Raw genomic sequence first — 25,909 nt, forward strand, 5'->3', positions numbered from 1 at the left:
AGCTTCCCATCTTGGCAGCCCAGGCATACAAAGACTGCGTCAGACCACTGGTCCGGCAAACCCAGAATCGTCTCCTGTGATGGGCACTGGGTCTCGGGGGGAGGGGGGAGGGGTTTCCCCAGCCCCCTTGGAAGATGCTATCTATCTGACTTTGCTGGCTTTGGGCCAGGGAAGAGGTCTGTGGTCTGGGAGAAAGATGGCGAGAAGCTGGTCTCCGCCAACCGCATGCCTGTTACTCCAGGGCAGTGGTGGGGAACCTCAGGCCTTAAGGCCAAATTCAGCTCTCCGGGGCTTCCAATCCTCTCCCCGAGGTTCCCCAAGTGGCCATGCCCCCTTCCGCTGGCCCCACTCCTTTCCCCCAACAGCCAATCATGTGCTGGTTTCCCAGCGTCCAGGCAGTTTTTCTCCCATTCTAAAATGATGAGATTTAATTTATTGATCCATTTGAGAACATTCATATACCGCTTCTCCTTTCAAAAAATGTCCAAGCGGTTCACAACATATTACAAAGCAATACATGATTTAAAGCATGGGAGAGAGTGGTCCACCAGATCCTGCAGCCCGAGGGCCTCTCCTTTTCCCCTGCTTGCACGTTGCACGATTGGATGAGGAGCATTTCTTGGATCGCCACCTGCAGACGCTTCCTGTCCAAGCCTGGAATCCTGTCCTTGGGCATGTTGAGCCTCCCTCAGCCTGGGGGTGGATTCCATTTTGGAGAAGCTCCTGGGGGCTGCATAACAAAAATGCCGGCCTCTCTGAGCTTGACCAAGTAATTAAAGCTTTTGCCGGTCATCAAGCCTCAGGAGCGGGAGTTCAACGGTTTAGAATGGGGGGGAACATGTAAAAGGTGGAAACCACCGATCAATGGTTGGGGAAGGGCTGGGGCGTAGGGGAGCGGCGTGGCCACATGGCAAAGCCCAAGCGGGCCACAGTGGAACCCGGGGCGAGCTGGGTCTGGCCCAGAGGCCTGAGGCGCTGAGCCCCTGTCTGAGGGCCAGGGATTTTAAGAGACGTGTGCTTCTGCTGTGCCAACCCCTCCCTCCCTCGCCTGCTCTTTCTCCTGTAGGCGCCGTTGTGCCGCAGGCGGGGGTGCCACCAGGAGCTGGTGTTGGAGCCAAACCTGGAAAAATCCCAGGTACGCCTACGGTTGCCCCGGGAAGCCCCGGCTCACACCACTTTGCAAGGAGAGGAGAGGCCGCAGGCTGTGACGGGGGACGCCACGCCACCAGCAGCATTTGATTTGCCACTCTCTGCTTGCTGGGGGCCGGAGGCCCTCCTGGGCAACGCCAGCGCTTAATCCAGAATGAAAACCAATGCCCCTGTGCTGGGGATGCACTGCTTTGGGGCTTGCTTGGGGACTGAACAGCTCTGTGCAACAGGCAACCTGGGGAGCCAGGGTGGTGCAGTGGTTGGCGTGTTGGACGGGGACTCTGGAGACCTGGGTTCGAGGCCCCAATCAGCCATGAAGCTCCCTGGGTGACTAACCCTAACCCTGACTCTCAGCCGGACCCCGCTCACAGGAGGGGGGGGGGATCCTGTACGCCACCTTGGCCCCTTGGAGGAAAGGTGGAGTATCAGTGTAAGAAATCCTCCTCCTCTCAATGAAACCTTCCCAAGCATGGTGCTAAAATCAACACATGGCAGCGGTGGTTTTTTGACCTGAAAGAAGCCCAAACGGACCCCGCGATGCCAGCTCACTCCTAATTCAAAGCCTTGCCCAGGGCCTCCTGACAGGCTGCATGCCTCAGCCTCAGTTTCCCCGTGCATAAAACGGGAACGAGAGCTTACTTGAGCTGCAGCCAAGATGAATGAGGGAGCAGTGCAACTTGGCACGCAAGAGAAAGGCAGCATCCCGGGGCGCGGAAGGGAGCGGGGGATCAGCTGGGGATCAGCAGCGTCTGTGCTCTGTTCTTGGCAGGGGTCGGGATTCCTGGAGTCTTCCCTGGCGGCATCCTCCCTGGCACAGGTGAGTTCGGCCCCCTTCCAGCTCCACCCGCCTCCCCCTGCCCCACAGCAAGCGAGAGCAGCCGGCCTGGAGTGCAAACCCAGCACTTTTTTGACAGAGCCAGTGTGCGATGGCAGGGCGGACATTTCTAGTCTGCCATTCCAGAGGCTTCTATCAAAGGCCCAAGTCTGAAGCCTTGCACAGAAATGGGTGTGTTGCATTTGTCAGCTGCTCCCATCTCTATATTTCAGGGATCCGTTACCCTGGGGTAGGGGTCCTACCGGGTGTGCCAACTGGAACCGGTGTCAAGCCAAAAGTCCCAGGTTAGCGCCTGCACAACTGCGGTCGATTGCTTGCGTAAATCACCCGTTCTGGAGACGGTGGGCTTTTACAGCCTCTTGGTTCACACTGTGGTTCATTTCTCAGATGTATTACTGTTATCGTCATCATCATGGGTAGGCTGACTTTTACAACTGACCCCCACATCCTCATACAACAGAACCGCCTTCCCCAACCTGGTGCCCTCCAGATGTTTTGGGCTACAGTTTCCATCAACCCTAGCCAGCGTGGCCAATGGTCAGAGGTTATGGGACTTGGAGTCCAAGAAACATCTGGAAGGCACCAGTTTCCACCCCTGTCTTAAGAGCACCTAGGGAAGGATTTGGCTCGGGGGCACAATTCTGGAGGAGTGTGGGGAAAATATCCCCTGCATTGTTTTTCTGATAGAAATCACCCTCTGCAAAGCTGCTATAAGTCTCAGGGGGAAAATATATATACAGGGGCAACACTTACCTCATGTCTTTAAAATTCATTTATGAGTGAATGGACCTGGCTTTGCACTGGTTGGAATAGCCCTTAGTTTGGCAGAGCGAAGCATTCAAGCAAAGTTACGCAGATTTCAGAGTTGGATGTGCTGTGCCCGTCTTCTCTGAGTAAAGCAGCTGACACCCCTAAGCACAGCCCCTGCCCTTGTGCGTGCCCAATAGCCCCTGGAGGGAGGGGTCTGCCCACTCAATTCTCTGGGTGGGGGGTTGCCCTACAGGAGGGGGAAGGAGAAGCCATGTAACTCAGCCCACTACTCTCCCCTGGCTTCAGACTGTATAGACTACAAAGGTATGTGCTGGTTAGGGAAGTCTGCCACTTTGTGACTGAAGATGATACTATAGGCTTCCAACAACATGGACACATCTAAATTAATTAAAATCAATCAATGCATTTTAACAATAAAATAAGCCTGAGGTGCACACCCCCAGGGTCCCTTTAGTATGCATGCCAAGTTTCAGGAGTCTCGGTTTCACAGTTTAAGCACTATGGTGCTGATGGACAGACAAACAGACATCCTCTTTTTTTTATGATAGATTGATTTATTGTGTTTAGGGATGTCAGAACAATATGTTTTGGAGTGGTGGAGTTCAACAAATTTTCCCAGACTCCCCCGCCCTTGACACTTCATTTCGGCGCCCAACTCAATCTGCAACAAGTCAAGCCAGTTTGCAGATTTTCCAGGAATTTTGTGCTTTTTTTGGAAGGTTCTGCAATTTGCACAAATTTCTGAGCAATCTGTGCAAATTACAAATTATGGCCAAATTTGTGTAGTTTGCACAAATTTGGCAATAATTTGTGGAAATTGCTCAGAAATTTGTGCATATTGCAGAAGCTTCCCCCAGAAATGTGCAAAAAAGTTCTTGCTGTTCAAGGAGCAGCCTGCAGCTCAACTCACAGACATAAAATGAAGTGAATCGTACATGCCACGGAATTCTGTTGAGCCAAAAAAGAACCGGATTTGCTCATGACAGACATCCCTCGTTGTGTTTGCATTTGTTTGTTTATTGCATTTGTTAGTTGCCTTCTAACAAAAAGTTCTCAGCTGCTTTATGTCTGATATCCTGCTTTTCCAACCACAGCTCAGAATGGATTAGGAGCTAAGAAGCATATACATATGATTAAAAAGAAGAAGAAGAAAACAAATGTCATGCAGTCCTTTACGATGCTACCAGTCTTCTGTCCATTGTACGCTCCTGCCCATCATTCACAGCCCTGAGTCTCCTCCTCAGGCGGGGGATGCAGCTGCTCTGAGCACATCATTTCAAAGCCTCACGCTACTAGTCCTTTGTGTGCAGAGACTGCCACTGCTAATTCTCTCTCGTTTTTCTTTCAGGAGCGGGAGGAGGTGCCTTTGCAGGGATCCCTGGTAGGTAGGACCCTATAAATGTGCCCCCCCCACACACGTCTCCAGTACAACTGGGAAAGAAATGGATCAACCCATAATGCTACCTATAAAGCCAGGCTTGGGGACCGATTGGGTTACTGGGTGCCTGTGCGTCTCATCCTGTCAGTATTCTCCTTGATCGTTGCAGGATTTGGAGGAGGGTTTGGCGGACAGCAGCCTGGGCTACCTCTGGGCTATCCCATAAAGGCGCCCAAAGTCCCAGGTGAGCCTTAATCCGGAACCTACCGAATTGTTTTGCTTTATTTTTTTTTTTAAATCCTCTGTCAGAAGAGCCTCTTCCTGGGATCAAAATATAGTGTCTCTGTCAGACACGTCTGCATGAACCTCTGTTTCCCAGACTACCTAAACCCTGAGTTCGAGTCCCATCCCACGCCAAGGAGTCCCCCTGTCACCATCTGTCCCAGCTTCAGGACTGTAAGAATCTTGGGCCGAAAGTCACGCTTGCTTACAGGTTTGTTAGGAAGGGGTTACATAATGAAGGGCTGTGACAGACAAATGCATTAGAAAGTCTGTTGTTGTCAGTTTGATCTATTTATTTGGATTTTTAGTAGCTGACACCAAATTTTAATGCAAATGCCACCCCTTAAAAAAAAAATCCCAACAACACATTGCCAAAAACCTAAGGTGTGTTAAAAATCGCTCTGCTGGCTGGACCCGTTCGAGAATATCTCTGAAATCTCTGCGCTGGCTGCCAGTGAGCTGCACCGGGCCCAGTGCAAGGCGTCGGTGTTGGTGCACAGAGCCCCTAAAAGGGCAGGACCAGGTGCTTCAAGGGCCCTCCCCAGTACAGACCTGTGTATTTGCACGGGCTTTCGGGGCATCTGCAAGCACTCTGCTCTGCCGTGATTTGGACGCTGCTGACGTGCTGTGCCGTGTGTGCTATAAGGATGCTGTTCACGTGGCATGCTGCTCCATGGAAGAGCATCTGCTTTGCATGCACAAGTTCCTGGGTTCAGGTCCTGGCCTCTCCAGATGAAGAAGACCTCAGTAGTGTTTCCAGCACAGGCTTTGGTGTGGGGAGAGCCGCTGCCGATGGGGTGCCCACCAGTTCCTTTGGACTACCGTTCCCAGAATCCCCGACCACTGGCCATGCTGGCTGGGGCTTCTTATCAGTTTTTTTATTTGAAATATTTTTCCGCCGCTCCTGTGCCAAAAAGGCTCCCAGAGCGGCAAACATATAATCAATAAAAGCAGAAAGGGGTGGGGCTAGGGGAAATGGGTGTGGCTATCTGCAGAATTGCAGAAGGTTAGATGGGGACCTCGGGAAGGCCTGAGTTGCCATCCAATCTGCCTGAAGCCCCCCCGCCCCACCCCGCCCTAGATGGACCTATGGCAGCTTCCTATGTTCGTTTTCTGATCAATCAGGATTTCTCTTTCCAGGCAGCTATTATGGGTACGGCGCTGGGAAGCTGCCCTATGGTGAGTCACCTTGGAAAGTCTTTTGGGTGCCAGCCAAAGGGTCTGGTTGGCCGGCCACACAGCAAAGCCCTGGTGATGGCCTGCAGGAGGAGGGGTCTCACAGAAATGGGCACCCCGGTGCTGCGCTCGATGGTGTCCGCATTGTAAGGGCCAGGCAAGCCATCAGCTAGCAAGGGGCCTCGGCTGCGCAGTGACGCCGGCTGGCGGACATGTCTTCCTTGCAGATTTGAACTGGAGTGCTGGAAGCCAGTTTCGCTCCCCTGGCTTTGGTGGGTGCCGTGGTTTGGGGCAGGAGGCAGAGCTGAATTATCTTCCAGCCAGGTCATAACAGAGAAGCAGGACTGAGTCCGGTGCCGGTGTTGTAGTGTAGACCACACCTGCTTCTCTGTGTCCGCAAGAGGGCAGAGCGAGCTGTGCCTCGTGGTCAGGGGCGCCACGGCACCGGGACTTGCAGGGTCGGAGCCCCAGGGCTTTTTTTATCAGCGGGGATGCTGGCCCCACCCACCACCTGCTTCAGGCTTCCCGCTGCTTCCAAGCTGCACTGCAACCCCCACAGGAGCTGCGCAGGAATGGATTTTGCACTGCTCCCTGTTGCCACGCAAATCTTTTGCTGTGGCTGGTGCTGGAATAGGCCACGGCAACCTTTTTGCTTTACAAAAGCCCTGCGCCTGGTGGAGATGCACACGGCCAGGACTGGTTTGTTGGAACAGGCTGGGGTGGCTGGAAGCAAACCAAGCCCCACCGGGCGGAACGTCGCTGCTTGGGGCTGCCCGCGGCAACCTGGAGATCTTTTGCCCAGCCACTTCATTTCCTCTGGGTTTGGATTTGGGTCAAAGATTAGATGTCATTCTCAGGCAGTTCTGCTTCCTCTCTGTGGTTCTAGGTAATGGGCCTGGTGGAGTTTATGGCGGAGCTGGAGGGAAAGCCGGCTACCCTACGGGCACAGGTGAGCAGAGCTGGCCAAAGCACAATGCCAACAAATGGCATTTGGGCTGACTTCCCAAGGCTTCCGCTTACCTCTCTTGCAGACAAAATTGACCTGGGTTTGGCATTCTGACATGCTTAGCTGAGAGCAGATCCTGGGCAGACAAAAACAAGGGGAGGAAGTCGCCTTCAAAGCCCGCTGTAGGCTTTCCAGAGGCCTCTGGCTGACCCCTGTTGGAAGCAGTATGCTGGATTACAGTGGGCCCTGGGCTCTGATGCTCTTCTTGAGGGCCAGTGTGAGTGCAGGAAAGGCTTGGGTTCAAACGAAGCCCTCCAGCTTAGACTGGGTGACACTTGGGCTAGTCATTATTTCCCAGCCTAAACTACCCCACAGACTGGGGTGAGTATAAACCGGGAGGGGGCGTCCATATAAGCCAGGGGTGCTGCATTCCAGTGATGGGCAAGGCCGGAAGCAAAGGGGGCGGGGCCACAGGCCAAAGGGTGGAGTCAAAAATACCTCATGTGCCAGCCTGTTGCCGCTTGAAGCCCTTCCTGCAGTGACGGAGCCGTAGGAGAGGCATTTCGGCCTCCTAGAATGGGGCAGGGGGGGGGACCCACCACTGGGGAAAAGGGCTGGGGCTAAAAACAAGCCCAGAAGGACATGCAAATATTCTGACAGGAGGACAGTGGGTGTTTAGGGACTGGGGTCGGGAGGAGAGCAAGCTCTTCCCTTTTGGCCAAGCATTCAAGTCTGGGCTTTCCGTGGTAAGACAATCACCTCTTCTGGATCTGTGTTCTGCCGAGACATTTCCGCCTCCTCCTGGGGAATATGAGCTCGTTGGGCTTGGCAGTTGGAAGCCTTTGGGTTCTTGCTGTGCTGGCTGATGATTCGCGGCGAGGCGGGAGGGATCCCTGCGCTTCGGGGTGACGGCAGAGAGCGGGGAGCACTGTGGCCTGGAGATCTGCCCTGTCTCTGAGGCTCCTTTTCTTGCTTTTGCAGGCGTGGGAGTGCAGGCAGCTGCTGCTAAAGCAGCCGCGAAATACGGTGAGTTGCCGGCCAGAAGGCACCGCTGGGCCTGACTGTGGCTAGGAATGGGAGAATTGGTCAAGCCCGCTCTGACCACGGGGCTTGTCTTTCCACCCCAGGCTCCTTCCAGCTGGGTTTCATGAAAACTTGTCAACGCTGCTCCTCCTCACAGAAATCCGTATGCATTTTCCAAGAGGCACGCATCTTTCTGTGCATTTTTCCATTGTGCACATTTTGGAATGCATGCCTCTGTTGACTAGAGTGCATTGGTGCGCACATTTTGGGAATGTACGTGTTTTTCAGACGTGTTGTCGGACACATGTTTTTGTTTTGCGGAACGCATTGCAAGCTCAGAAAGGGAAATTAAGCTATGAAAGTTCAAGGAGCAATCAAACGTTTGGGACAAACAGACTTTGCTTGCCCTCCTGCCAGGACCCTGATAGTTCCTCAGAGAGTTACGTTGGGGAATTTTGCACTCCATTCTGTAGGGGGTCCGACAAATCCCAGTCTCTCGGACCCAATTTGCACTTCTTTCTCTGATCGTGCCATTTAGGGAGAAAGGGTACGGGGGCTCGGAGCCATGGGGTTTCCCCCAACTCCCCCAAGGGGTCTTCCCATTTGAAAGGCCACGGGCTGATCTCCCTTCCTGCTTCTCTCTGCCAAGGTGCTGGGATCGTGCCAGGGACAGGAGGGATCCCAGGAGCTGGGACGCTTGGAGGAGGCTTGGTGCCGGGCGCTGGTGGTGTTCCAGGAGCAATCGGTAAAACTGCTTTTGCATGGCTCGGTCACACAGACATCGGGCTCGCCTGGCTGGATCACTGCCTCAGAACGGGGAAGCACTGTCTGGGGCTACGCTGGGCCCTATCCTGCAAGGGAATGGGCTTGCTGGGTCACCCTGTTCATTTCTTTCTTCTTTGCTTGTTTATTCAATTTTTACCCTGCCTTGCAACCGAAAATGGCAGGCAAGGTGGCTCACAGTCGCTGATAAAAACAGGAGTAGGCAAATACATCAAAACACAAGTAAAAGCACAATGGCAACAGAACAAAAGCAGCAGCACCCCCACCCCCACCCCCGGCCCACTCACATGCCAAGGGCCTGCCTGGGTAGACTTGAATAAGAGAAAGCTCCCCCAGCCCAGCGGCCCATTGCCAGCGACTGGATATGTGCCCCCATCCTCGGAGGCGCACGGCCATGCCCCTTGTTTGCCCTCAGCATCTGCTACTCAGATGATACGTACTTCTTACATGTTTGCACCACCCAATAGCTGAAGCTCCCCAGGGGTTCACAACAACGAACATCATGAAATACGACATGATCAAATGCACTTGTGTCACACTCCTGCACTCCAGGCCTGAGAGGGGAGCACTTGCAGGGGCTTCAGCGCTTTCACAGACATCTGTTTTCTGGTAGGAGGACGCTGGGGACTGGTGGTGTTTCTTGTATAAAGGCTCATTTGCGCTGGGCTCAGGATGAAGTCCGAAGACATCACCCCTCCAGGCCACCCCTGCTTCCTCTCCCCTGCCCAGCCATCACCTTCTCCAAGGCAAAAGCTGCTCTCCTTTTGTCTCAGATTCACCCTCCTGCCAGATGCATTTCCTCCTGTCCTCTCAGGCCTTGGAGAACAAAGGCTACAGATTCTTTGGGTCACTTGCCCAAGAGACTGCACTGGGGGGAATTCTCAATTTCTTTGTACTCAGCAGCACTGAGTACAAAGTGTACAGAACTTTTCCCACCGAGGAACTGGTGCTCCAGGTGACTAAGAATAAGAACAAAAATTTTAAGTGAAATTTAAGTAAGAGACCTCTGGAGGTAGTATAGATGGACCCCAAACACATAACAGTATAAAGATTTAAAACTACAGGATCAAATAAACATTAAAACCAAACGGAAACTGAGAAGAGGCTGGTGGGGAATGCCAGGAGTTGTAGGACATTTTTCTGTCTAAACATGCATAGGATCACGCCCTAAGAGAGTGGTAGGGAAAAGCCTGTTCATGTCAAAACAACAAAAAGCCTTATGGCACCTTAAAGACAAACAAATTTGTCTTGGCATTAACTTTCATGGACTACAACCCACTTCCACCAGCTGCATGGAGTATTATGGAGAGTTTCTCATTGATTGATTGATTGATTTGATTTGACTTGATTTTACACCCCATTTTCCCACCGAGGGACTGGCGCTCCAGGTGACTAAGAACAAGAACAAAAATTTTAAGTGAAAACTTAGTTAAAACGATCATAACACAAATACACTGACAACACAATTAAAAGAAAATTGAAACGATAAAAGAATTAAAACAATCCAATAGACCCGCTTACACACCACAGGCCTGCTTGAATAAATTGGTCTTGGCCTGCTGGCGGAAGGACAGCAGAGACAAGGCCAGCCTACCTATGGTGGCGGGGAGAGAACTGCAAACAGTGAAGGACATCAAATGCCCAAAGTGACAACCGCATTATTAAAAGTTGTCATTCACAGAGCAGCTGTTGCAGTGTGGTAAAAAGCCTTTATCCTGATTCAAGCCTTTGGCAATAGACTTAAACCCATCTATGAATTCCCACTCAGCCGCCTCTCCGGTGTTCTGAGCTCCTCTCTAACCCTTTTCCCCGCAGGAGGCGGCGGGCTGGCGGCGGCGGCGGCGGCCAAAGCAGCAGCCAAAGCAGCGGCTTACGGTGAGTCACCTCATCTTCAGACGCTGGAGCTGAGGCACGCTGGGAGAGGGCGCCTGGCATTTGCAGGCCGGGCCAGATGTGGAGCCGAGAATCCAGGTCTCTACGGAATATTCTTGGAACTGGGGACGAGAGGCGTGGGGAGGGCGCACCTGCCGCTTCTCCCCTACACCCCCCTGGGCGCCTTTTGAACTCACCACAGAAAACATGTCTCTGAGGGACAGTGACTGAGCCGAGGATGGGTGGAGGGAGGATTCGATGTGCCCCCCGGGGAGCTTCAGCTGTTGGGTGGTGTGGACGTGTAATTTTTAGAAAGAGCAACCTTGGCCAGAGATCCAAATCCTCTAGTGCAGGCTTCCCCAACCTGGTGCCCTCCAGACGTGTTGGGCTACAACTCTCATCAGCCCAGCCTGGCCCCATCCGGATGTGTTGTGCCACAACTCCCATCATCCCTTGCTGTGGGGATGATGGGGGTTGTAGTCCATTTGGAGGGCACCGGGTTGGGGAAGGCTGTCATAGCTGGGCCCTCTATTTCTTCCCCCTCGCTGCCCCCCCCGGTGTTCTGATATGGATCTGGGGATGGGATGTTTTGGCCCAGTCCTGCAGGGGACCCTGAACCACCGCAGCGGGATCCAGGCAAGGCCTTAACACAGCCGCCCCCAGTCTGGCCCCCTCCAGGCATTTGGAACTACACCTCCCAGTGTGTCTGACCACTGGCCATGCCGGCTAGGGCAGGTGGGGGTGGGGGTTTGACATGTCTGGAGGCTGCGCGGTCGTGGGAGGCTGGATCAACCTAAGAACTTAAGAAGAGCCAGGCTGGATCAGGCCCGAGGCCTCCCTAGTCCAGTGTTCTGTTTGCACGGCTGCTGAGCGGATGCCCCAACGGGATGCCCACAAGCAGGACAGGAGCGCAAGAGCACCCTCCCCAGTATCCTGCCTCTGATGCTGGAATAGGCAGCCATCATGCTGTGTAGCCATAGATAGCCTTCTTGCGCGCTAAGGATAAAACCTGGTTTCTTGGGGGCTGGGAGGGGGAAGAACCATGTGGGCAGGCCGCGCGTTGAATGGGGTGCGATCAGGTTGGAAACAAGCAGCCCTTTCCCACCTCCAGGCCCCTCCCTCCCCCTCCCTCCCCACTGCGCCCGATCAGCCATGCCGAGAGCCCCCTGGATCAGCGGCACCATTTCTGCCCAGGGTTCTCCCAGCACGCCCTCTGTTTTTCATTGAAAGCAGACTGGCAGCAGAAAGCTGAGCCACTGAGGGATGTCAGCAAGCCGCAGGCCTTGGGTTTTGCCGGGGAATGTCTCTGTCAGGAAGGGCGGGAGCGCAAATGTGCTATTTTTCCATTGGTGAAGTTCTTAGCAAGCCTCTCCTGGCATCCAGTTTGTGATCCAGGGCACCGCAGCTGACGCATTCTCCCTTTTGTGCACCTCACTGCGGCCTGTGGTGGGGCCAAAGCAGGGAGCAGGGAGCGAAAGAGGCCATGCTCCGCTTCCAGGGCAGCGCTCCCCAACCTGGCGCCCTCCAGGTGTGTTGGACAGCAGTGCAGTGATAAATGAGGGTGTGCAGGTGCGCCTTGTGACCGCCCCTTTGCCACGCCTCCAAGAAGAGCCCCCAGATGCAGGCAGCTCTGTGGATCCACATCAACAAACCTGTTCTAGCCGTTTTCATCGCCCCAGGAGCACGGCTTTGGCGAAGAGAGTGGGCCGCAAGTGCCCACTCCAGACCAGGCCGCTCCAAAACACTTTGCATGACCTCAGAGAACAATAGGTTGTTACTGGGGAAAGTCCTTTCTCCCCAGCTGCAGTGAGGGCCCTGCCAAGCTCAGAGGAAACAGGGCCATTCGAGGGAGGCTGCAGAGGACAACTGGCGCCCCGATCGTCCGAACATCCCGGGTCTTCAGCCCTGCGAGCCACTGCTGTAGGACTGCAGCCAGTGTTGCACTCAGGCCTGGACCACAGGGCCAAATCCAGGGGCCCTACAATCCAGGCCCCCACCCCACCCCAGCAGCAGCACACAAGCCAGCATCCAGCCCTGAGCTGGCAGGGCTGGCACTGATCATCCCCACCTCTTTTCTTCTTATTTTTAAAAAATATGTTATAGTAGGGGTGGCAGAGAATTCCACCACGGATCTTGGTGAGGCTGAATGCCAGTGCATTCAGCCCCCCGAAATCTGTGGCGGAATGAAGCCCCCGCCCCCCCAACTCACGAAAGGCGCGCGGAATGGAGCTCCCAAACCACAAAAGGCGCGCGAAACGGAGCACGTACCTGCTGCTGTCCGTGCTGACTTGCGAATGGCGGCCGCCCTGCAGCTGCCATTCGCTTCCTGATCATATCTGTGATAGGCTACGTAAATACTTACGTAGCCTATCACGGCTACTGCAGGGACGCCTTTTGCGTCCCTGCGGAGGCCGTGATAGGCTACGTAAGTATTTACGTAGCCTATCACGGCAAGCGAAACAACAACAACGCATACGCAAATGGCAGCGGCTACGGTGGCCGCCATTTGTGTTCCCTATTTTTTGCTGTTTTATCTTACGTAAATATTCACATAGGCTATTACGGCAAAAAAAAAGGGGGGAACGCAAATAGCGTAGTGGGTGCTATTTGTGTTCACCCCTTTTTTTTCGCCGTAGTAGCCTACGTAATTATTTATGTAAGATAAAACGGCGAAAAATAGGGAATGCAAATGGCGGCCGCCATAGCCGCTGCCATTTGCATACGCCGTTTTTTGGGGGGGAGCCTGCCATGATAGGCTACGTAAATACTTACGTAGCCTATCACGGCAGCCTGGCTGGATGCAAATGGCGGCCGCTACGGCAGCCGCCATTTGCGTCCGCAGCAGCCCATCCACGGCCAGAACTCCAGCTGTGGACGGCCCTGACTGGCTGCTCTGTGGAGCCACTGCTCTGCAGAGCTGGCCGGGCAGGATTCCGGCGGGGAGGACCGGATCGCCTCCCCCCCTGTTGAGGATTCCAGGGGGAGGGATGGAGTGCCTCCGCCCCACTGCGAATCGCATCCGCGAAAAGGTAAGTGACTTTCGTACATCCCTATATAGTCAGGGGGGAGCAGGCATGCGGACAGCTGCAGATGCGCACGTGTTTTTCCTTTGCTTTTTTTCCCTTTTCAAGTGACGTCCTAAATTTCTCCCCCTATTTCTGGGCAGCTTTCATTCCCGGGGGGGGGGGGGGTGACTGCTGAAACCAGAGGTTGAGGCTGCCCAGCACTCCCCTTCTTCTACCTCTATGGCCCAAGCCCATCCAGGAAGAAGACTGCCCTCTAGTGGATCATTTTGCCTACAACACACACGTGAGCCCCCACCTACCTTCCCCAGCCTGGTATGGTCCAGATGTTTTGGACTCCAACACCCATCAGCCCCTGCCAGCATGGCCAGTAGCCAGGGATTCTGAGCCTTGTTGTGCAAAACATCTGGAGGGCACCAAGTTTGGGGGACTCTGTACCATGCCTTGCAGATGAGTTGAATACAACTCCTTTCACTCCCAGCTGGTTCTGGTCCAATATTGGTCTTCTCAGACCCAATCTGACTGAAACAAAGTGCCAATGTACATGCACTCTCTGTTGGGATACATATATTATATCCCTGCTTGGGATAAAATATATAAATATATAAAATATATAAAATAATATACTGTAATATATTAAATATATAAATATATTTTATCCCTGCTTGGGATAAAAAAGCATTTGATGTTCTGTCAGAAAGATTTTTGCCTTTGATACATGATGTTGTTTGTAACTAATGGGAATGTTATAGTAACAAAAAATGCGTGTACTCTTTTAAAAGGGTGTGAACAATTTGGAGGAAATTTTGTTATCATCAGAACAGGAAGATCCCAACTTGACCACCTTAGTCAGAACAGCAAAAAGAAAAGATTTTCTCCAAAGGACCTTGAAGTTCTTTTCCATAGTGACTTGATAAAGACTCCACATAGTCAAAATGGAGTTTTGCAGGATTGAAATATAGTTCTGAAGCTGGTGTTTTTTACTGAAACTTTTCACATTTTAAAATCTGTATGTATATATATGAATTTTAAATCTATCCATTTAAACTTTTATATTTTAAAATCTCTAATTTTTAAACTGGATGCGCTACTGGTGGTCATTTGCTTTGTTTTGGAGTTCTCCGTTGTGCATTCTCAGTTATGTGCTGATGAAACTGGAGATATATATAGAGAAATAGAGACAGACAGACAGACAGACAGACAGATAGATAGAATGAATTTGTGTTTTCACTCTGTGATATCGTACCAAATCCACAGTTACAAGATGGGGGATACGTGGCTCAATAACACTACAAGCGAGAAGGATCTTGGAATTGTAGTCCATCACAAACTGAATATGAGCCAACAATGGGATGTGGCTGCACAAAAGGCCAATACTATTTTGGGCTGCATTAATAGAAGCATAGCTTCCAAATCCCGGGAAGTACTAGTTCCCCTCTACTCAGCTCTGGTTAGGCCTCATCTGGAGTACTGTGTCCAGTTCTGGGCGCCACACTTTAAGAAGGATGCAGACAAACTGGAGAGGGTTCAGAGGAGGGCAGCAAAGATGATCAGGGGACTGGAAACAAAGCCCCGTGAGGAAAGACTGAAAGAACAGCATGTTTAGCCTTGAGGAGAGAAGACTGAGGGGAGATAGGATAGCGCTCTTCAAGTACTTGAAAGGTTGTCCCAGAGAGGAAGGCCAGGATCTCTTCTCGATCATCCCAGAGTGCAGGACACGGAAGAATGGCCTCAAGTGACAGGAAGCCAGATTCCGGCTGAACATCAGGAAAAACTTCCCGACTCTTAGAGCAATACGACAATGGAACCAATTCCCTAGGGAGGCGGTGGGCTCTCCCACACTGGAGGCGTTCAAGACGAGGCTGGACAGCCACCTGTCAGGGATGCTGTGACTTGGATTCCTGCATTGAGCAGGGGGTTGGACTCGATGGCCTTGTAGGCCCCTTCCAACCCTACTATTCTATGATTCTATGTGCTTTACTGGAGGCTGGTGGCTCCAATTTTGGTGGGTCTGTGGATCCATTCTGGTTTCAATCAGAACCAGCCAGAAGTTTAAAGGAGCTATGCAAAATGCTGAACCTATTTTGAGGATAGGGTTCAGCACCTTGGAGAGCTCCTTTAGAGTTCTGGCTGGTTCTGGTTGGTTCTGGCTGAAACCCAGAATGGATTCACAGTCGCACCGAAATCGGAGCCACCAGCCTGCTCTGGTCAAGTAAATACACTGTGCATGTACAGAAGGTCTTTCCCTTGGTTGGACTGGGAGCTGGAGGGCACAACATTGAAGGGCACAACATTGGAGAAGGCTGAATCACTCCTGGGGGTGCAAAGCGTGAGCCTTTCTACGCAAGGCTTTTATTGTGTGCTTGTGATTGCTCACTCACGGTAGTTTGCAGGTCCATTGTCATCTTCCAGGGCCTCTTCTGTGCTTTGCAACCATTTTTCTTAACAAGGAAAATCTGGTATCTAAATAATACCTCTTATTATTTAGAACAGCATATTTAGAATATTATAACAGCAGAATAAGAGTCTCAGATAATTGCACAATTCCACTATACCACAGCGCCATCTAGTGGCTTTATAATGAAACAAATAGAAAGGCAGAGAAAGAAACCCCCTGGAAAAAAGCACATGTAAAGGAGCCAACCTTAATCCCGCAATGCACCTGGAAGCAGAAACCTCGGTAAAGGTGTGGGATAAGAGCCTCATGTCAAAGTGCCCTGTGTCGGCGGGTGATCCCATCCTAACACCAGATCGATCCATCACCTTCCTTTTTTCCAGAAGGGTGGAGGTGGTGTGTCGGGGGAGCATCATATCGACAATATCTGACTGGTCAAATGCCAGGGTTATGAACTACGTTGCCATTGAAAACGTTCCTTGCGCCGGCCAATTTGAATTGCCGCCCAAGTTGCTGACTGTTTTCACCTAGGTCATTTACTTCTCCCTCTCTCCTTGCCCCCTTCTGCAGGAGCTGGAGGTGTTCCGGGGGCTGGTTTGGGTGGCGCTGGCATCCCAGGCGTAGCCCCTGGCGTCGGCAGAATTCCTGGCGTTGCACCTGGGATTGGAACGGGCTTTGGAGGAGTGGGAGGTAAATGGATGGGTGGCGAGCCAGGTGGCTGGTGGACGGCCACTGCTCTTGCGTCCCGCTGGAGGAGGCCAGCTGGGGGAGGCTGCAGAACATTATGGAGGAAGCGTTGGGTTCCTTGCAGCCCTGGATTTGCCTTGAGGCCACAGGTGGGTGGGGGACCACGTACAGCTAGGGGAATCCCTTCCTTGCCACTCTCTTCCTCCCCCCTTCCTCCCTCCCAGCGGGAGGCCGGGGGGGGGGGGCGAGTTGCTTTTGCCAGATGCCTGAACTGAACTCATGCAGGTGGATGACCCCTGACTGGCAGGGTACTTTCTGTGGGTGGGAGGGTGTCCTCTCCCCCCGCCCCACGCACGCCTGTGCACGCACGCGCTTCCCACTTCCATCCTGTCTTCGGTAGCTGGACTCTGACCCCAGACGCAAGCCCTGCTGGAGAAAGAATTGTGGCGGGGGGGGGGGGAGAAATAAAGGAAGTTATTTTATTTTATTTTGCTGAGGTCACTATAGTTCAGGAGTGGGGAACTTCAGGCCCAGGGGCCAAATCTGGTTCTCCTGGGACCCCAGCCCGGCCCTCTGTGGTTCCCCAGAAGGCCAGGCACCTTTCCTCCACCCACCCTTCGCTTGGTGGCCTTCCAGCTTTGGTGCAGCTTTTCCGCCAGTCCGAAAGGTCGAAACGCCCCTCCGGAGGCTGAGTGCCAGGGAGAGCTTGAAGCAACAGCAGGCTGGTGCTTTTTGCCCTGCCCCTGTGGCTCCGCCCACCACCGGAATCCGGCCCCCGAGCAAAATGAAATTTGGCCCTTGAGCTGAAAATTTCCGCGCTCCTGCTGTAGTTCCGTGACTCGCCCCCCGCCCCCCGCCGCCCATCCCCAGGCATCTTGGCCTGCAGACGCTTCCCGGAAATATTAAGAGGGGTGTTGCTTCTCCCAGTGCTGCATTAGCGATACCGCGCGGGCACGACTGTATCCCGAACGCGCCAGGCGCCCATCCGTCAGGTATTTGGCCCTGCTTGGCCCCCCACCTACTTCTCGCCTTGCTTTTGTCTGACAGTAGCAAGTCCGGCGGCGGCGGCGGCAGCAGCAGCTGCTGCGAAAGCAGCGAAATACGGTAAGGCTCCAAGTTGCTCGGCGGCAGGATTGCATGCGGCGGCGGGGGGGGGGGGGGGAGTCGGGTGCGATTCCACCCGGGTCCGCAGTGGGCGCTCTATCCAGCTCCCGGGAAGTCTCAGCTTCCCTTCCACGTTCCTAGTCCTTAAGAAGGCAAAGTTACATTTGGGAAGTGTGCATGCCTGTTGGGAGCAGGCAGGGTGTCAGTTCCTTGTGCACCCCTTTACTGCTCCTCATGAGTAGCAGAACCAAAATAGATCATTTAAAAATATAGGTTTTTTAAACATCCCCGCACATGTAAATTTTGCAAAATAAAATACATTTTGCATATTGGATTGATTTTCTTAATTATGCAGGTTGCAGAATCCAGCATTTTCTTGGTGGGGACTGATTCCTTGTGTGAAGAATTGTATTTTATTCTTGCTAGCACAGTGGCGGGCGGTGGGATACACACAGCCCAGGTGACGTGGGTTTCAGATACTGTACACTTCTGCAGTTTGGGGTATGATGAATGTATTTGCACCCAGGGGTGTCCAGCCCCACAATCCATCCCCCCAGATAAACCCACCCACCCACCACTGCCCCCTCCCCACAGGAACACCCTACAGGTGCCATGGACAGAGGGGGTTGGATCCAAATGTAGTCATACTTAGAGTAGACCCCTGGAAATCAATAGGACTTAAGTCGGTGATGACTTACTTGTGCCATTGATTTCTGTGGATCTACTTTAAGCATGACTAAGTCTGGATTGCACACAGTGTTTATTATTTATTTGTGTTATTTATTTACTTGCTTATATAGTATATTTCTACACACACACACACACACACCCCATACCCTCTTAAGGCTCTCACAAGGCAGCTTAGGATAAAAGTGTTTGGAACAAAACAACGGAATCAACATAAAATGAGCAGCGCCAGGTTGAACACATTTGTAGGAGGCCAGCAGCAAGATCAGTAAAAAGTCTGGGGCCATCAGCTTCCCCACCAGGTTTGGAGATGCTCAAAGACCATAAGAAAGGGAGCCATGTGGGGTCTCCAACAGCCCCAGCCACCAGTGTTGCCAGGCCCGCGCCCTCTGTTTCTGCGTGAGCCCCACTCCGCTTCTCCTCCTCCAAGGGCAGGGAATTGTCTGCATCATGAGTGGCTGAAGGATCCGACTGCAGCCAGTGCAGAGGTGCAACATAATTCAGAGTGGCTGGCCCAGAGCAGTGACTCATTCAGAGAAGCTAAAAGAAGCCTCGTCAAAGGGCGGTTTACTCAGATGCATCTCTGCATCCGGAGGGTCTGTCGCGCTGAATGGTCATGCTGCACAGATTTCATATATAAGTAAGAGCATGGCTGGAAGACAGATGCATCCTCCAATTTCACATCTTTTTTCCCAGGCCTGGGCCCAGGAGTTGGCGGCATCCCAGGTGGTGTCCCAGGTGGTGTCGGTGTCATCCCAGGTGGTGTCCCAGGTGGTGTCGGTGTCGTCCCAGGTGCTGTCGGTGTTGTCCCAGGTGGTGTCGGTGTCGTCCCAGGTGGTGTTGGCGTTCCAGCTGTCCCAGGTGTGTTTAGATCAGAGGTGGGCAGAGGGCAGATATGGGTTTCTGACAAACAATAGCAACAGCAACAAAAAGCCTTCACTGTAAAATTAGGCTGCTGAAAAGAATAAAATTTGCAGGGGAAGTAGGGATGGATGGATTTGTTAAATCCATTCCGTCTGTGTCTCATGGACTGTCAGGCATCTTTCATTCCATCATCCGTTGATTGATGGAATCTGATTTTTTTTAGAGTTGTATGAGGATTTTGTTCTTGTTTGCAAATGTGCATTTGCACTGATGTGCACATTTGCGCTAAAGCACATTAGCACAAGTTTGCATTTGCGCAAATCCCCCCAGTAGAAAAACTGATCCATGGAATCCATGTGACTCGGAAAATGCCAGTTCACTGTAGAATCCACAGGTCGGGTTCACAGAAACCTGAATTCATTTGAACCCATTGCAGATTACTCCAACACCCCTAGGAGGAGGAGTGAAACAAGGAGTGGATGTTTGTGTGTGAAAGGGCTGTGAGCTCAGTTCTGGGAATAAAAACAAGCTCCTGGACTTGGCGTGGGCTCCGGAATGGTGCAGTAGAGGAAGGGCACGCAGGGTCGAAGCCTCGGGGCATTTGGTTTAGCGGGGGCGCCGATGTCCTCTGCTGTCCCCCTGGGGCTTCTTTGTCCCCTCTGAGCTGCACTGCAACCTCACAGGAGCTGGGGGGAATGGATGGTCCCAGCAACAACAGATTGTTCCCTGTTGAAATGCACAGTTTATTTATTTCATGTATGCATTATGTTTATTAATCGCCCATCTGGCTGGTCACCCAGCCACTCTGGGCGATGTAGAACGATAAAAACAGTCTCTTGTGGTGGCCTTGAAGTGCTGGTGACGACCCGCTCACTTTGCCAGAGCTCCCTGACAGGGAGCAACACGGCTGGGACTGGCTTGTTGATCTGGAGCCACCCAGCGGCCGGCCTTTCTGGACTCGCCTCAGTGATGTGGCCAGGCGGGCTGTCGCAATCGGCACCTGCACGTCCAAGTGGGCCACAACTCCCCTGGTGCTCAGAGGCCCCCCCGTGTGAGGATGCACCCGCTTGCCTGGACTGCTAGATTGCATCTCCCTCCAACTGGTCAGCCTCAGGTGTTCTAGAACACACACACACACACACGGTAGATCCCGCAAGTCTGGTGCATGCCCGCCTCTTGTTCCAGTGAGGAGATGAGCACCACAAAAGTATGGATCCCACCCTTTGCCTTGACTTTGTTTGGGGGAAGGGCTGTAGCTCAGTGGGGGAGCCCCCGTGTTGCGTGCAGAAGGCCCCAGGTTCGATCCCTGGCAGCATCTCCAGGTAGAGCTAGGAAACCCTGTGAAGTAGGTATGTCTGTTGTTGGGAAATCCGACCCTTTGGGGGCTAGCTGGATTTCTGTGGTGCCCCCGACTTGGCTTGCATTTGCGAGCCAAGCTGCAGGTTTCTTCCTCAAATCCAGGAACTTGGGGGGGGGGGCGGTGTTAGTTACCTAAGTAGCCATTTGCATAATTTGCAAAAATCTTGGCCATAATCTGCACAAATTTCGGCCATAATGTGCACAAATTTCAGCTGTGATATGCAAATTGCAGGTGCAATTTGTACAAATCACACAAATTATGGCCGCAATTTGCGCAAGTTACTATTTATGCAAACAAAGAACCCCGAAAATCCGTGAACTGGCTTGACGCGATGTAGATGGAGTGGGGCCAGCTCAGGAGGAAACGAGCTAAAGTCCAGGGGCCGAGCTGATGAAAGCTTTGGGAGCTTCGCCCCCCCAGATGGATCCTCCGACATCCCTACTGGGGAGTCATTGCTGCCAGTCAGTGTCACCAGTACGGGGCTTAGCTGGACGAAGGCTCTGAGTCCGAATGCAGGCTGTTCCCGATACTGCTGCAGCGCAATCCTTTTTTGTTGCTGCAAAACCAAAACGGTCCTTGAAGCTCAGCTCCAGGGCCAAACGTGGGAACAGCAAAAAGTGGTGATCCTGCTGGGGATCCAGTCTAAGGCAGCTCCCTTTCTGCCCACAGGAGCCGGGAGCGCAGCGGCGGCGGCGGCTAAGGCAGCGGCGAAGGCGGCAGCATATGGTGAGCGGAGCGACTCACGCAGCCCTTCATGGCGCCACAGCCTCCAGAGCATTCTGAGAGGAGGACGGAACCTGGAGAAGAGCGGGAAGCGGGCGGCTGTTTTTAGGGCGGCAGGGCATCCATCGACATAAAATAGCCTTCGCAAAGGGTCTCTGCTGTGGCACACCGTGGTTAAATGCCACAAGCCAAACCAGGAGTGCAAAGTCAAAGAGTCCACAGATCCCTCTAGGAGCCGTCCCCAATCTGGTGCCCCCCAGGGGTGTCGGACTGCAACTCCCATCATCCCCAGCCAGCAGGGCTGTTGGCCATCCCTGAGCACTGCCCAAGCTGTGGGCAGTGGAGGCTGCAGTCGAACACCTGGAGGGCACCAGCAGTGGGGCAGGGGCACCAGGGCTCTCGGGGACGAAGCCCCTGACGTTTGATCAGCGGGGCGCTGATGCCATCTGCCTCCCAGGTGCGTTTGCTGCTGTTCTTCTGGTCTGGAAATACTGCACCCCCCGCTCCCACCAGCTCCCACCGCAGTTCCTATTCAATGCCAGGTTGGGGGCTAGGGGCTCTGGGGTCAGTGAACCCACTCTGGGTTTCAGTCAGAACTCTTAAGGGCGCGCTCCAATGTGCTTCGCAGTCAGAGTGGTTCTGACTGAAACCTGGAATGGATTCACACCCCACTGACCCTGGAGCCCCCCCAGCCTCCGCTGCCGAGAGATGGAGCCAAATGCCGAAAGTGCAAGGCTTGAATTGGCACGGGTGCCGTGGGCCTGGGGCTTGCAGGAACACAGGGCAGGCCCTCTTTCCCCAGCAGGGACGCGGGCATCCTCTGCCCCCCCAGGCTCCACGCTTCCTCTGAGCTGAGCAGCAACCCTCACGGGACGTGCCCCTAGCAGCCATGCCCGGTTCCCCGTTGCAGGTGCCCAGGCTTCTGGGCCGGCTTGGCCTGGAGTGGGGAGTGGAGCCCCATGAGCAGGACCAAAGGCCGGCCCCTGGCAGAGAGGAAGACGGCTGCAGCCGCGCCGCTGCCTGCGCTTTGGGGCTGTCCCTGGGGGTGTGGCGAAGGGGCAGCCACGCTGAGCGGCAGCGCTCTGAAACTGACCACGCCGCCGCTGGGGAAGATGGTTCTCGAGGGCCATGTGTATCCTCCCATAGGAATGTGGGGCAGGGATCCCAAAATGCATTGGGCTTCAGTGCACTGACAGAATCACCCAAGCCGAAACAGGGACCTCGGGACCCATCGCCCAAGCCCGGCGCCTCCTTGTCCGTGTCCGCCCGCCCTGGATTTGCCTTTAGCACCCTGCATCGCCCAGGTGTCTGGTCGGCCACGCAGAACCAAGATGCATGGCCCCAGAGCAGCCTTCCCCAACTTGGCATCCTCCAGATGAATTGAACTACAACTCCCATCACCCCAGCTTTGCCAATGGCCAGGGAGGGCCAATGGCCATGCTGGCTGGGGACGATGGGTGCTGCAGTGCAACACATCTAGAGGCCACTGCCATCCCATGGGCCTCCTGTATTGTGAACAGCTCCCGCAGATCTAGAAGTGGGTGGCGGGAGCGGGGGGCCTTCAGAAATTGGGGATGTGGCTTTTGAGCATTCTGGTGCACCTTTCTGTCCTTACAGATTAAGCTGGGGGGGGGGTCATTGGAGTGCGATTGAATCCCAGCAAGCAGTGGGCCTTCTCGGTGCTCCTGCTCAGACAGGCCCTTCTCGGTGGTGGCCCCCCAATTGTGGAATGATGTCCCTAACGAGGCCTGCCTGACGTCAACACTGTTACCTTTTCAGTGCCAGGTCAAAGCCTTTCTCTTCACTCAGGCATTCAGCAGCATATGATGAGTTTTTAATCTGGTCCCGGATTTGTCTTAAGGTTGATCGTCGTAAAATTGTTTTAGATATGTGCGGTCTGTGTGTGTGCTGTCTGTTTCTGTGTTTTTATGTAAATGGTTTTGCACTTTGTATAATGTATCTTTAATGGTTTTTAATTTTTGTGAACTGCCCAGAGAGCTTTGGCTATGGGGCAGTATAGAAAAATAACAAACGGATGAATGAACAAATGAACGGGGAAAGGGGCTGAGACGCTGCCTCCACTGACCTCTTCCTCTGGCCTTTCCACTAGGGAATGGGGTTGCCCCTGGCTACGGGACGCTCGGTGGCGTGGCGCCCGGCGGCGTGGGACCTGGCGGGGTTGGTCCTGGCGGCGTGGGGGTCGGTAGGATAGGTAGGTTTTGATCTTTCGACGTGCTCCAAAGCAGGGGCTTTGAAACTCAGGCCCAGGGGTCAAATCCAGCCCTCCAGGGTCCCAATCTGGCTGTGCGGGGCTCCCAAAATGCCACGCCCCCTTCCCTGGCCCCTCCCCCTTTCCCCGACCACAAATGGTTTCCCGTTTCCCAGCTTTTGTTCAGCCCCCCCCCCCCCATTCTAAATGGCTGAAATGCCTCTCCGGTGGCTTCATGTCTGGCAGGAGGAGCTGTAAGCTACCAGCCGCTGGCATTTTTGGTGTTTTTAGCCCCACCCCTTTTGCCTCTGGCCCTGCTCACCACTGGACCCCCCAGGCACTTCTCCGGAATGGCATTCGGCTCTCGGGCTGAAAGAGGCGGTTCCCTCCTGCCACGTGGCCCCGCCCCTCCCTGGCTCCACCCACTTTCCCAGCGCACCCGGAGGGCTCTGACTTTGGGGAGACTGCCCTATCCGCACAGCTCTGCCATCAGCTGGGGCACTAGACGAATCAGTGCTGGTGGTCCTGAGCCCCCACCTCTCTCTCTCTCTCTCTCTCTCTCTCTCTCCCCCCCCCTCCCCCAGCTCCAGGAAGTCCTGCAGCTGCAGGCGCTGCAGCGAAAGCAGCCGCGAAGGCAGCAAAGTACGGTGAGGAGGGCTGCTCCTTAACCCAGATCGGCTGTAAAAACCATTAGGGCGGCACCAAGGCCTTTTTTGCCCCTTTCATGGCAGCCTTGTACTTATAGCCAGAAAAAAAGGGACTGGCCCCCTACCATTTGTACTAGCAAAAATGAGACCGCATGCCAGGGAGAGTTTAAACCATGTGGCAGAATATTGTGCTTCTAGCCGCCCCCCCTTACGCCTAAGGGAGGAACCCCTTTGCCAGCACTGTGTTGGAGGCCCTGGGCAGACACTGGTGACCTGTGCTCCTGGCTCCCCAGACGATCAGTGCCTGCCTTCCCACGGGGGAGAGCATGGCCTCTGGGGAGGGGATCCCTGTCTGAAATCTCCCTGTCACCTCCCTCTGGTCACCATGCCCTTTAATTATAAGTAATAACCTGGTTTATATTTTTTTATTTATCTGAAGTATTTTTTATCCCACTCCTCAGCCAAAAGCAGGCTTCGAGAGTGGCTTATATGTAGGCTGACCATATTTCCTTGAGCCAAAAACAAGATATTGGGATGACAAAAATGGGACGGAGTTATGTAATGTCCCACCGGAGAGTTCCGCTGTAATAAAAAAAATAGCTAACAGCCTGTTGAACCGAGATACGAGTCTGAAAAGTCCAAATCAAACTGAATGTAGGGCAGAAAGAATCTCTATGGGCGGAATGATGGTAGAAATAACAGCAAGACTCGCCCTCCTGGCTCCCACATGCTGAATTTTTTATTTATTTATTATTGCATTTATATCCCGCCTTTATTCCTCTTGCAAGGAACCCAAGGCGGCTTACATTATCCTCCTCCTCTCCATTTTATCCTCACAACAACAACCCTGTGAGTGTGTGACTGGCCCAAAGTCACCCAGGGAGCTTCCATGGCCGAGTGGGGACTAGAACCCAGATCTCCCAGCTCCCAGTCCAACACTCTTGCCACTACACCACACTGGCTGAATGGGGCTTAGCGGCCACCTTTTGAATCCCCCGCCACTGCAGACAAGCAAGGGGGGCAGCGTCTGACCGTCGCCAGCTCAAGAAGCCTGGCCCTGGCTGGACGAAGGACACAGAGCTTCCTCTTTCGTCACACTAGTAGTTTTACTGCACACATTGATTAGCAGAGAGCCTTATGATAAATACGTTCAGTTTTTTACAAAAAATTAAAAACGGGACAAAATTGACATTTATATTAAAATGACGGGACAGTCGGGAAATATGAAAAAAATGGTACTATCCTATTTAAAACGGTACGTATGGTCAGCCTATGAGATCCACAAACAAGACCGTCCCTGCCTGCAGGCTTACAATTTAAAGAAGACATGACACACAAGGGAAAAGGGATGGGGAGGGAAAAGGAAAAAATTAAGTAATCTTCCAGGAGGGCTGGGGGAATGGTCCCTGCTCCCCCTCTCACCTTATGACTGATTTGCTTGCATTCACATATTCCTATTCTGCCCTTTCCCCCCAAGTAAACAACAAAGGCCACTAACAAAAAGGGTTTTAAAAAATAACCTTGGCTAAAACAATAAACTGTTAAATTTATTATAAATAAATATATAAACTGTTAAATGCAATGCTAAAACCCACATCAGAACTGGGCGGCAGGAAGAGAGGAGCGGAGAGACCCACCAGGAGATGAACCAGCTCCTCTGAGGCCTTCCGAAACAGCCAGCTTCTCACCGTGGGGCGAAAGCAGGACTACTAACAGCCAGACAGGCCTGGCTTGTGATAGCCTCCCAGAACACAGGGGGCACCACCAGAAAGGTCCTGCAGGACACCCTAGGCAGTGGGGGGAGGCGGAGGAGGTCCTCTGATGTGGATCCAAGTGTCGGGGGAGTAGGCATCTCCATGAGGATAGTCATCGAGGTGTGCGGTTAGGGCTGAGTGGAAACCTTCCATCGCTCAAGTTTCCCTCCCCATTTGCAGATGGCAACATTTCAAGGGGCGCTGTGGTGTTTCGGGGGGGATGGAAGGCTGCAATAGTGGT

At 53.3% G+C, this 25,909-nt stretch overlaps 1 protein-coding gene across 1 annotated transcript in view; it reads left to right on the top strand.

Annotated features, from left to right (window-relative positions):
- ELN (elastin) overlaps nt 1–25,909 on the top strand; it is a 78,804-nt gene that overhangs the window by 38,708 nt on the left and 14,187 nt on the right. The window contains exons 8-23 of the mRNA XM_084823005.1: nt 1,067–1,135; nt 1,919–1,966; nt 2,197–2,268; nt 4,104–4,136; nt 4,303–4,377; nt 5,556–5,594; nt 6,478–6,540; nt 7,519–7,563; nt 8,210–8,305; nt 10,159–10,218; nt 16,204–16,323; nt 17,368–17,424; nt 18,808–18,972; nt 21,005–21,061; nt 23,169–23,270; nt 23,852–23,914. Coding sequence (XP_084679131.1) covers nt 1,067–1,135; nt 1,919–1,966; nt 2,197–2,268; nt 4,104–4,136; nt 4,303–4,377; nt 5,556–5,594; nt 6,478–6,540; nt 7,519–7,563; nt 8,210–8,305; nt 10,159–10,218; nt 16,204–16,323; nt 17,368–17,424; nt 18,808–18,972; nt 21,005–21,061; nt 23,169–23,270; nt 23,852–23,914 — 1,164 coding nt within the window. The remainder of the gene's footprint in view (nt 1–1,066; nt 1,136–1,918; nt 1,967–2,196; nt 2,269–4,103; nt 4,137–4,302; nt 4,378–5,555; nt 5,595–6,477; nt 6,541–7,518; nt 7,564–8,209; nt 8,306–10,158; nt 10,219–16,203; nt 16,324–17,367; nt 17,425–18,807; nt 18,973–21,004; nt 21,062–23,168; nt 23,271–23,851; nt 23,915–25,909) is intronic.

This window comes from Heloderma suspectum, chromosome 16 (assembly GCF_057233095.1).
Source record: "Heloderma suspectum isolate Gila_16-S chromosome 16, 16-S_ref, whole genome shotgun sequence".
Lineage (NCBI taxonomy): Eukaryota > Metazoa > Chordata > Lepidosauria > Squamata > Helodermatidae > Heloderma > Heloderma suspectum.